The 12,483-nt window shown below is 43.5% G+C and overlaps 1 protein-coding gene across 1 annotated transcript; it reads right to left on the bottom strand.

Moving 5' to 3' along the window:
- Positions 1 to 636: 636 nt before the first annotated feature.
- Positions 637 to 11,820, bottom strand: DNAJC8 (DnaJ (Hsp40) homolog, subfamily C, member 8; the record flags this gene model as incomplete). Its single annotated transcript, XM_010081633.1, has 8 exons — positions 637 to 1,418; positions 4,560 to 4,635; positions 5,599 to 5,690; positions 6,842 to 6,913; positions 7,775 to 7,869; positions 8,515 to 8,581; positions 10,302 to 10,358; positions 11,701 to 11,820. Coding segments are annotated over 8 exons (702 nt in total), but the record flags the coding sequence as incomplete, so codon positions are not given.
- Between the last annotated feature and the right edge of the window lie 663 nt (positions 11,821 to 12,483).

Raw genomic sequence — 12,483 nt, 5'->3', positions numbered from 1 at the left:
CTTGAAGATGAGGTCACATAAGACAGCAGATCCAAGTGAAAGGAGCTGGCTAACGGCAATCAGGAGGAAGAAAAGCAGCATCTTCATGGAGACAGCTACCCACAGGACTCAAGTACGGGGATGGTTAACAGGACAGATGGGAAGAGTTTGAGGAAGGATCTCCAGAGGAGTCTGCCGGGCACATGTGAATCTGTAGTACACCTTTGAACCTTTTGAGCATCTTAAACCAGTTGAGAATCTCTTAAAAACTTATAATACACACACAAAGTAGGATTTTAAAAATCAAACCTCATGTGTTTGAGCTCATCCCATAGCTCCATGGAGTTACACTCCTACCAGGTGCCCAACTCCTCCCAACCCCTCCACGCTCCCCAAAGGCACAGCAAGCTGTTTTCAGCACAGACTCTGGCACACCTGCATCCACCCAGGCAGCATCCAGGGAAGAGATATCTTCTCCCTGTCCTCCTGGGTGCCACTCTGCAGGACTGTGACTTCAAAACTCAAGTCCGAACAGACTTTGGGATGACAGCAGACCCTTACCAGGGAAAGCATTCATGCTGAAGAGCAGCAACATTTCAGTGGCCAGCACTCACACTTGCAATTGTATTTTTGAATAATTCCAAGAAAAAACCCCACTAACTTGGGTAAAAATTTATTTTACATACAGACCATTGCAACTTAACTAATAATCAAGAGTAGTTATTTTTTCCTTTACAGGAAGTGACCAGCTGGTCTGATATTAACAGAAGTCTAAGCCTGAGAGCTGGGATTTTAGTTTGGAAAACAGATCTTGGGGGAAGGGTCCTTCCAAGCACCACTCAGCTCAGTGAGGAGCTGCAGGGCTTTAACTGCAGGTCAGCTGCACTGCACAGTGCTGGAAACAGACTCCCAGAGTCAGTTCGGACCTTTCCGAAGCTGAACTTGCTGAGAAGGATGATGCCTGGAAAGGTACGGATGCATTTCCAGTATTTTGTTCAGCTCTCAAACTAGAAATGGAAGTGGTGAAACAGCACAACCTCTGTGAAGTACAAAACATTGAGTTACAGGGCAGCAGACAAACAGGACAGCAATAATGGCGGGGACCCTCCTAAGCCAAGTGTTCTACATGTAGCGGGTTCCTGGCCGAGTTCATACTATGGCCCTAGTTCAAATGGACAGAGTACAAAAAATACTTTGACCGATAATTGTACTGGAAACAAACAGTCTACTAAAAAGCAATTCTTACTCTAGGTGCCAATGAGTCCTTAAAAGCAGGGAGGGGACTGAGGAGCTGCACTTGAGCAGTGCTGCCAGGATCATTCACGCTGCTCCATTTTTACTTTGGGAGGTCTCAGGAAGGTCCTGTTTTTCTTTTCTTTCTTCCCCTTTGTATTTGCCTGGAAATTTCTCCAGCTGTCCACACGACCATCCCGACTTTCCTAGGGACAACAAAGAGGAAGTGGGGAGTTAAGAAGTGCAAGAGACAGAGAACAGGCAGTACATAACAGTTTCAAGAGATCAAGCGCAATTTCCATCTTATCCAGCATGTAGCACCAGGCAGACAGGACATACAGACACTGTGAAGAGACGGAGCAACAGACACAGCACGGTGGAACTACCAGTGAGCTTAAAACCACCAGTGTAAGCACTATGCTGTTTCCTGTTTCAGAAGCAACCAGCTTGGGATGTGCAGTCCTGACTAGAGTCTACTGAATCCTCTGATGTGCAAAGGAAACAAGAAACCTCATCTCCAATGGATGTTCCTAATCTGTCAGCCCAGAATGTGCCATTTCCTTACTCTGTCTCACATCCCTGAGACAGCTCTCCTGGTGCTGCAGCTTGGAGGCAGGGAGAAGAGAGAAGGGCAACATACTGCTGTCTTCTCTCACCCCTCTTGCCCCAAGCTTCATCACAAAGACACAATGAGAAAAGGTCTCTGGTGCTCTTTTCTCCCCTCCCTAGACTACCTACAAGCAGAGCAGCAGAAACCCCTTCTGAAAAGGAAAAACCAAAAAACAAACCCAAAGAGACCCAGGAGAGGCTGACAGGCCAGAGGGTCGTGCCACCACGCAGAGGGACCTTGGCAGGCTGGAGGAATGGGCTGACAGGAACCTCAGGCAGCTCAACAAGGAGCAGTGCAAAGTCCAGCCCCTGGGAAGCAACAACCCCCGGCACCAGCACAGGCTGGAGAGCAGCTTGGGGAAAAGAACCTGGGGGTGGGCACCAGGTGGGGCATGAGCCAGCAACGTGCCCTTGCTGCAAAGATGGTGGACGGTGTCCTGGGCTGCATTAGGCAAAGGATGGCCAGCGGGTCGAGGGAGGGGACCCTGCCCCTCTGCTCAGCTCTGGTGGGGCCACCCCTGGAGTGCTGTGTCCAGTGCTGGGCTCCCCAGTACAGGAGAGACATGGACATACTGGAGAGAGTCCAGTGAAAGGCCACAAAGATGATTAAAGGACTGGAGCATCTCCTACAAGAAAAGGCTGAGAGAGCTGGGAACGTTCAGCCTGGAGAAGACATGGCTCAGGGGGCATCTCGACAATGTGTACAAGTATCTGAAGAATGGTGGAAGGATTGTGGAGTCTCCATCGCTGAGGATATTAAAAAACCATCTGGACATGGTCCTGGGCAACTGGCTCTAGGTAGCCCTGCTTGAGCAAGGGGGATGGAGCAGAGGGACCCCAGAGGTCCGTCCCAACCTCAACCATGCTGTGATTACACTTTTGCTAGGGATAAGGCTGTATGGCAACTTCTGTTCTAACCTTCCTGTTTCTTACAGTTTGTTGGTAGAAACTATTACTGAAATTACTAAGCAAGTGAATTTTGAGGGTAGGGTGGGAGAAAGTAGATGTCCAACCTGCTCCTAAAAGATCAAGGTATAATTCAGCTCTGAAAGCAGCCTATGAATAGCTTATAGAAACAGCAGGCAACGTGGATGACACAGATACTCCTATGAGGATTCAGAAATACTGAAAAACATATGTGAGGGACAAAACCTACAGGTTTTAGGGTAAAGAGACAGGATCAGAACTAGGATGTAGTATGCAGACAAGGGCTGGAATCACCAGGAGCAGGAAAGCCAGAAGAATGCAGAGGTACAACACAAGCACCTTTAAAGGGTGGGATTTTTATGCTGGGCTTGTTTGGGGTTATTTTGAAACTGAGACAGAACCACATTTGCAGAACATCAAAGTTTTTTTTCCTTAGGGCTTAAACACCTTTCAAAGCAGCAACACACATACTCCTTTCGGATATATTTTAAAGGCAGCCACTGAATTAGTACACACACAGGAGCAGCCAAGAATTCATGTGTTATTTTCTCTCCAATCACCCTCTCTCAATGATGGTCACTAGCAGAAATAAGCTTCTTATTCTTGTGTATTCCAGGGATTCATTTTGGACATTAACACCTAGCTTTGATACTGTCTTTTCACATGGATTAAACAGTCAGCAGCAAGGCAGAGGTTCAGCTGTCAAGCTGTGGTTGAGGACACGGAGGTACTCAGAGCTGCAATATCAATAGTCCTGCAGCTCCCCTGTTTGGTCCACCATTATTTGCTTGTAATACTTCCTCACGTTTCCTCAGCTGCTATGCTTTACTGCATCCCTACAGCAAAGACACCCAACTTCTGTGGCCCTTCTGGTGTGAGAACATAGAACTTTTGCCAGCAGCAAGGCCAGTGACATACTTGTTTATCTCTCTGGCATTACGTGACAAAACCCATAGTGCACTCAACACAGCAGCATTACACGGATTTTCAAGAATATCCATCTTCTTATATCCATGTTATATAGCACATGAACACTTCCCGGCTGAGTCTTAAGAAACATCCTAGTTGTCCACTTTCCACAGGATGCCAGTCTAGCTCACACACTTCTCTTCCAGACACCCTCTTTTTTAAAGTCCTCTTGCACATACACTTGGATCCGGCTTTGGATTAAATCTAGTTCACATTTTCATGAGGCCCTGCACACCATTACTGATTTCCTTCCTGCCCACCACCCCCACGTGTCACAGGACTTCACCTCTGGTGTGTAATGAGAGAAGAGTTACAGGCTAGATCCAATATTTTGGCGGGCTGCAGGTTTGACCCCTAGAATAGCAGCACAACAACCACAAAGCTACTTCTGATACACCTAAACCCTGAATACAGGGTGGAAGGGTCGAAGGGAAGTGACTGTCATTTAGGTCTCTGATATTCATGGGAAACACAGATTCCATAAGCATCAGCAACTAGGGTGAAAAGTACCAACAACAGTCCCCACTAGTGGCTGAACAGCTGCCAGATGAAGTTTCACTGGTCAACAGTGACCCAGGCTAAGCAGCAATACAAGTTTCTGACTGAATGAACTGTCAACAGAGCTGAAAAATACTACAGCTTAATTTACCAGACCTGTTTCTGGAAAGGTGATACCAAAGCCCCATCAGTTGTCTCTTCTCACACAAGGACAAGACCCAGGCTTGTGCAGGACTAAGTGTCTACTTAAATTATCTTATAGCACCTGCAGGCAAAAAGTCTCTTTCCTTGCAGCATGGCCAAGAATTGCTGAGGCTCATCCTTTAAGTTAAGCTGCTGATTACCTCAAAGTTCTTCTGCCATTCTCGCTCTCGTTTAGCTTTCTCTTGTGCCTCAATTTCCTCTTCCCTCTGCCGCTTCCTGGAAGGGAAGCCACAAAGAAGTTACAAACCCACAAGCATCTACTTTAAAGAAACAGTAATACTTTCAAAACATCTCAGAAAGCTCTTCTGATTTCTTGGCAGATTAAAGTGCTTATCAGAAGAGATAAATATGCACACCTGAAATAGCACAGCAAATAGAATTTGATTTAAAATCTGGAAGAGCAGTGAGGGGAGAAAAGGGTTTGGCACCGCTGACAGCATGCACGTATTTAGTTTGTCAGCTTCTCTTGCTTGCAAAACACATTGGACTCCTTCATAACTCTAGTGATAAGTCTCTAAAACTGTTGAGAATACATACACTTGAGCATGCAAGGTAAAAATGAAATTTTTTTTTGCCCTAATTTTCATATGTAACCAAAAGCAGTGCCCTGCAACCATCTCCCAGACTGCCTTCACTGACCAGTACAGAAACCCGTTCTATGCAGTGCATCCACAGTGAATACTCAGGCAACATGTGATCAAAATGCCTAAAATAGTCCAGGATCACACATGCCACATGGTATTTCTGGCATTTAATTAAGATGAAAAATCAATTCTTTGCATGCTAACAACATGCAGGAATGTGTCACCATTTCACTGTTTGGGCTGGCCTCCACATATACACAGACTATACAAGCACACCAAATAGATCAATGTTTTAAATACAGGAGGGCAAGTTTCCTGTTTGCATTGCTCAAACACAGAGCTCTACAACCCACACGTTATCCAGAGAAGTGGTGGAATCTACATCACTGGAAGTCAGCTTGACAGGACCCTTGTTAATCTAATCCCGGGACCTGCTCTAAGTAGACCTGCTTCAGGCAGGAGGTTGGACCAGATGATCTCCAGAGGTCTGTTCCATCACAGACTTTTCTAAGACTCTACAATTCCTTATCTTCTCTGAGGAAGCATGAGGCGGGGAAGAAGAACCTGAACTGCACAAGCAGAACGCTGCTCATACCTTTCATGCATTTCTTTTGCTTCTCTTTCTTTCCTCTTAATTTCCAGTTCAGCAAAGAGCTTCATCGTCTGTTTGTATACAGCTTGTTTGAACTGTAAAACACAAACCCAGTCTTCAAATAATGCCCGTTAACACAGTTAGAGAAGTCTGTTTTACATAAGAATAAAAGAAACATAGAAAGAATGCAAAGCATACGTATGCCCTCATAACCCCGTATCCTGCTGTGACAACAGTCAGTAGCAGTAGCACAGCAAAGGGTATAAAACACTGCTGATTAAATTCTGGCCCTGACACCAGGAAACAACTACTTATTAGCCTCATATTAGTCTAATTTTCATCTGTATTTATGAAGCTGTGCCTAAAAAGAGCTGTGCCTAAACAGAGCTCTCTTATTCTGTTAAGTCTTGCAATGTTACATTTGACAAAAAAAAAGGCCAAATGGTTACTGTTTAGGTAGTAATTTCCCAGCAGATCTTCTTGATGTGTTGTCAAAGTCTAGAACTGGCTTTCCAGTAGGAAATACCAGAATATGTAAAACAAACTTAATTATTAAAGAAGACCAAGAGACTTCGGAAAATCAATGGAAAATAAGATGGGTATGTGGCTACTGTGGTGGTATCAAGAGGAAAAAAAAATCACTTTGTGGGAAAAAAAGTGACAACAGTAAGATTAAGGATGTCAGTGTTTGATAATCCTCTATCATTCTGTTAAAGCCTCTAATACCACTTGACTTTTTCAGACTAGAAACCAGATTAGAAGGACTAAGTTATGTCATGCCTTTTTTAATGAAAAGTGATTTGTTGCAGAACAGCACATCTATCCTCAAGTGCGATACGGAAGAATGTCATGGAGAGTACATTTTAGACATGCTGAGGTGGGTTCCACACATGCCTCTGCTGGCAGCAAGAATGCCACAGTTCCAGCACTCAGAAACAAGAAATTAAATTAAAAAAATACTGTGTGATGTGCAAGCAATATAGACTTGCTCCAAGAAAATAATCGGGTATTTTGGCCTATATAATCTCATGATATATTTACTCTTTACACTACAGTTAAACTATTTTCTAAAATAAATGGGTATTACCCAACTCATGGTACTCTACAGTAGCTTATCAGAATTTGTTCTTCTGTAAGTGCAAGGGCTTACAGAACTAACAAGTCTAATAAATACTTCCGTACTGGTTTTGACTGTTAATCCTCAGAACTGTACTCCCCAATTTCTCTGACCCAGTACATGACTTACAACTTCAGGATCATCCTCTTCTACAGTGGGAGGTTTTCCATCCTTCTTCAACTGTTTCTTTTTTTCTTTCACCTGAAGATTAAGAATAAAAATAAGAGCCTAAGTTTTCTAGGGCTTACATAATTGTATCCAAGTAGTTCTGCATTCCTACTCCACTGTGTGGGAAAGCTCTTGATTTGGATCGATGTTTTATTTTAGGTGAAAACCTCTTGGTCCTAAGTCCAGATAAACACATGTAAGATCACTATTACATGAACGGTAGTAATTAAAAATGCTATGTTAGATACTATTCATTCAACACAATCCCTTTGTTTTTTATTTGTTTGTTTTTAAGATATATTCGTATCCAATATACACCAACCATACCAGCAGGAAGTTTATTTTACTTTGTAATATTCAAAAGACTAACAACAATAAGGAGAACATAAAATGTTCCTTGGTTTAGAGTATCTGAGTTCTCTCGTTATCATCTTCTTTCTCAAGCTTGTTTTGTTTTAGTCCACCCACATCACTCAGCTAACTTCTTGGCCAATGCAATCCAAGCTCCTTTTCTTATCTTATAAGTCATTTTCCCCAAAACTTCCCAGTCTCCTGCTGTCACCACCTATTTTCTTCCACCTACACACATTCGAACCGCATCGCTCATTCACAGACTTGAAAAAAAATATTTAGGTCAGATCACATGATCTGACCTACTTGTTTCAAGTACTGAGTTTCACTGAATTATCTTGCACTGAGCCCAACAGCAGTCCTGGATGAAGCACATTTGGTCATGCCTTGAAGAGCTCAGAGTCCAGCTGCACAGTTTCATTACAAGGTTTGCTCAGCTCACCTTTACAAGACCTAAACTTGCAGCGTCTGTACCAAAAAGCAAATTACAAATGACTGATTACCACTCCTCCCCATCCCTGGATATTCCTATGGAATACTTACAGTGTGTTCCACGTATTCTTTTCCTGCCTGTATCACATCCAAGGCTCTCTTCTTTTGCTCCTGATCTAGCAGCAACTTGTACGCTTTATCTACAGCTAACAAAAAGCATCAACATTAATAGCACCAGTAGTCACACTCACAAGGCATCACAAGATTGCTCCTTGTTGAACACACAAATTTTGCTTCCTAGAATTTGGGGCAGGGGATTGCTTGGTTGGTTTTTGGTTTGATTTTTTTTAATACATCTAGGTAAGGGATATCACAATGAGTCAAATTTGGGGTAGCATGATGGAAGAGACTGTCAGACAGCTTTTGGAGTTAGCAGGAGGAAAGTGTCGGTCCTACCACGCGATTTAGTTACAAGGCATGAGGTAACTTTAAGGTGCATTAATTTACCATAATGCAAAGCATACATCTAAAACCATCACATTACTTCTCTCGTGTGGTCTTTGAATACAATCAAATACACAGATTAAACAGTTTTTCTTGCACCATCTCGAAACCCCCCAGACTTGTTTGTTCCCTTTGCAAACTGGCAATGCGAACACCGCCACCTGGTGACAGTCTCTGCTGAAATGCCACTCCACACAGCTGCTTCTCCCTCCTCCCAAGCGCATCTACAGCGATTCTTCTGTCCACCAGTGGGGCCTCCACCTCTAATAAACATTTAAACCAGCTACAGAAAAATAGCAGTCCAACCATCATCACACACCAGCCCAGAAAAAGGGTGAGAGCATTACCTTCAAACGCCTTCTGGGCCCTATCTGCATCATCTTGATTTTTGTCTGGATGCACCAATATTGACAACTGTAAGAGAAAGGACCTTGCTATCAAGATCATCGTAAAAGATGAAGACTATTTCAGAGATTTTTGTGAGATGAGGGAAATAATCTCAGATAGGAGGAATCGCAGGGGATCATATTGATTTGTATATGGACAACTCAGCTGTCTACACATAGAAGTATGCACCAGTAAAAACTCAGAAATCAAATACAATCCCTGTAATGAACAGGCTGTAAGAGAAAAGCTGCAGCTTGGGATGTACAGAACAATATAAACACCCTTCACAGTGCCTAGGGCTGATATGAACCCCTTGGTCACCCAAGTTTTGTATCCTTGGTCTTAAGAAGAAACAAACCTACAGAGACCATCCTCAACCGAAGTCTACCTTTTACTCAACAACATCTACCAAGCAGTTCTCCACTATTCCTAAGGCTGTTCAAATATTAATCTATTTAAAAGAATGTGCAAGCTTTTCCTCAGGCTCCTTTACTGAAGTTAAGAAAACTCCTTCCTGTGTTCTCTGTCCAGCAGAGACAGGACATTGATCACTACCATCTTTAGGGCAACCTTCAACAGGCTGGAAAGCACATCTTCTTCTAGAGAAAAAGAAAGTTCTTTCAAACTCTTCCCTTATGGCATTCTTTTTTTCAGACCTCTTATTTTTGCTGTTGCTGTTTGGACTCTAGTTTATCTGCACCTTTCCCAGTACAATGTTCAAAACCAGTCACAGTGCAGGAACTGAAATTGCATCAGTGCCAAAGAATGCAGAATCATTACTCCCTGAACTCTACACATCGCTCTTGCTGGTTCGCAGGAAAAAGTTTGCCTCCAGTCCTAAACAGCAACATGCTGCTGATTTACTCTGTGACTTGCTACAGCCAATGTCTTTTTCCTTCTGTCGACTGTTCCACATTCTGTATTTAGGTGTTTGATTTCTTCAATCCACAATTCCATGCACTTTTTTCGTTTCATCACACTGACTTCAAAACACTTTCCTGTGCTATTCTACCAGCCTAAAGCTAAGACAGCCACAGTTTATTGATCTGCAGATCTGAGAAGTCAGCAAGAGACTAAAAGGTTATCCTCCCACTTCCCACATTCAGAAGTAGCCCATATCCCATCATCAACCCGGCAGGCATGTTCGTCTGTCAGCCAGCACAGCTTCCTGTCTAAAGACAGTTCTTGATGGGAGGCTACAGCCCTCCAAAGATAGTGTTTCTTTGCTGCATGCACTGGTTAAACTCAAATTTCTCCTGCAGATCTGTCAGCAAAGTCTGGGGTGATGTTTCCTGCATTGCATGGGGCAATGCAGATTGGTCAGTGAGCAGTGACAACCCAGACATCAAAAATGACTGCTGAAATTCTTAAAGAAACATCACAGAAAACACACTTCTGGATCAGAGTCCATATATTTGAGAGAAATGTCTTTGTTTCAGTTCTTAATTTCTGACAAAATTTGACTGTCTCTTTGAACAAGCTCAATCAGCTGACAAGACACGGGTGGATCAGTTGGCAATAGCCCCATCACGCCTTTTACAGGCAAAGCAGCACACCATGCATGGACCTGGGACACTTCTGCAGCCCTCCTCTAGTTGATACAAAGATCATTATATGCATTTCTTCCCAAAACAGCTACTCCTCCACTTACAGCTTTACCACCATTTTTCTTGTTCCCAAGCACAGCTGCAATCTCTACAGAGCTTCTCGTTTCCTTACAGAGGCTTCAAGCGCAAAAGCCAAATACCTGCCGGAATCTTTTCTTTATCTCTTCATCTGTGGCTTCAGGATCCATCTGCAGCACCTAAAAGAGACCATGAGAGCAGAGCAAATTCAGTGATACTCCCTGTGTTTCAGGTTCCTGGCAGCACGCTCTAAACACTTGGTTCATCAGCATACAGACACAATGCCAGAAAGCTCCCCCCATCAGGGAGATGCCTCAGTACGTGAAGTTTCACCGAGTAGAAGAGAAACATTTTAAGAGATAAGGTAGACAGCTGCCACCCCTAGATAGCCACAATTGGTCTAAAACTTCAACTTCAACCAGTCCTGTAGCAAAGCTTAGTCTGGCAGGAATGGAAGCACACCAGTGGCTTTGGGACACTGATGGATTCATAACTGAGAACTTCAGGCAGGAAACATACTACTTCATCAGAATTTATTCAATTTATCACTTTGAAAGAAGACTGGAGAGTTTTATTGTTTGGTTTCCATGAACAAGCCCACTTGTCTATGTGCTAGTCTTTAGGGACACAGCAGAGTTTAGGAGCTCTTTTGTGAATTAATTTACTGAACAGAAGTCCTAAGCAACAAGTGAGCCTACTCAATGCAGACGCACATTGATCTAACACTAAGAATCTGTAAATAAAAAACCACTGTCTGACAGGAAAGCTACAATCTACTTCTAAATGACTTTTAATTTAGCCTCTAAGTCAAGTACTAAGATCTGCACAAAACTGAACATTATCAAAGTGAATCTGCCAACTGCTCTGGCTGACCAGCCCTAAACTGGGGCTACAAAAATCACCTGAGGCTTTAAAAACGCAGATGAAGACGATATCAGGAAGGAATATACACAGGGAAAGCCAGCTCCAGAGGAACACCAGATCATTTTATTTACTGTCTTCCTCAGGCTTTCATACTTAAGACTTTATAACTGACTGCAACTGGAATCAAACTATATAGTGTGCAAGGGAATTATCCGTTTTGCAGCGACTCCTCAAAGATTGCTCACTCGTGGGAGCAGTAAGTCTTTCTCTCATTCTACACACTATGCAAGTTCAGAGGGACGAACATCCAACATAAAAGACACAACTAGAAATCCCAAGTCAAAAGTGTTCAGAACAGAACCTGGCAAACATGCCACCTGTAGCTGTTACGTTCTCATTCAGAAAGTACCCAACATTAATCTGCCAAATGTTCCAGTGCTCTTGCATGAAGGAAATGTGTCAACAGTATAGTTTGTGCCTGCCATAAAACAGTGAAAAAGAGAACAAGCACATAGAGACCATCCTTCTGTAAACCTTCTACACATCTAGAGAATTTTTTTATTTCTTTATGTTCAGTCTTTTTATTGAAATAAATACCCAGTAAATCTGGAAGTTGGTATACCAAGTCAGAAGGGGGAGCAAAACATTCAAACTAACCTCAAAAGGGTTCAAGTTGAAATAGGAAGATCCAGGTCGGGTCAGCCTGTCAATTTGGTTTTTTGATGTTAAAACAGAGTCTCGTTTTTCAATTTGCTTTACCTGAAGAACAAGAGAGACCTATATTAACTGACCATTACAATGTGCTTACCTGTCTTCCCGTGTGATTACTACACCAGTCACCATCGTCCCGCACTACAATTCACAATACCTCTTGCCCATCCCAGGCCTGCACTTTACTCCACCTCTATCAGAGCACATTTTTTAGCTTTTTCTACAACATGACAGTATTTTCAGCTTTACACCTTAACTATAAAAAACTCCAGAAAGCACTTCTGCCTGTGTCTTCTATAGCTTGCTCTGCAGCTGTGGTTTTTCCCCTCACTTTGCTCCTACACCAGCACTGTCATCGTGCTTCCCTGGAAACCTGCTGCTCCAAACCCCTGTTAGCAGAGCTGCCTGTGCAACTCCTCAAGTGACGCCGGTGCAGGTACACCAGTCCACTTCTTTCTGATCACAGGTTATTTAGCTCAGCTCACTTCCCTCCTTGTTCTTTCCATTATGAAGCCAAACCATTACATTCACCTTTATTGAAACAAACAAGCACCCAGCAAACCAGCACTACCCTCCTGCGGGCTGGCAAACGCACCCAAGCGGTGCACAAAGCACCGGGGAGCCGCGCAGCCGCGGGGAAGGGGCCCCACAAACCCCCACACGACAGTTTCTCCACGAAAAGCACACAACTCCCACCGGCCTTACCCGGGGAGGGAGCCGAGGGGCGGG

Source organism: Pterocles gutturalis, unplaced genomic scaffold (genome assembly GCF_000699245.1).
Source record: "Pterocles gutturalis isolate BGI_N339 unplaced genomic scaffold, ASM69924v1 scaffold39099, whole genome shotgun sequence".
NCBI lineage: Eukaryota > Metazoa > Chordata > Aves > Pterocliformes > Pteroclidae > Pterocles > Pterocles gutturalis.
This window is presented reverse-complemented; position numbering and strand designations above follow the sequence as displayed.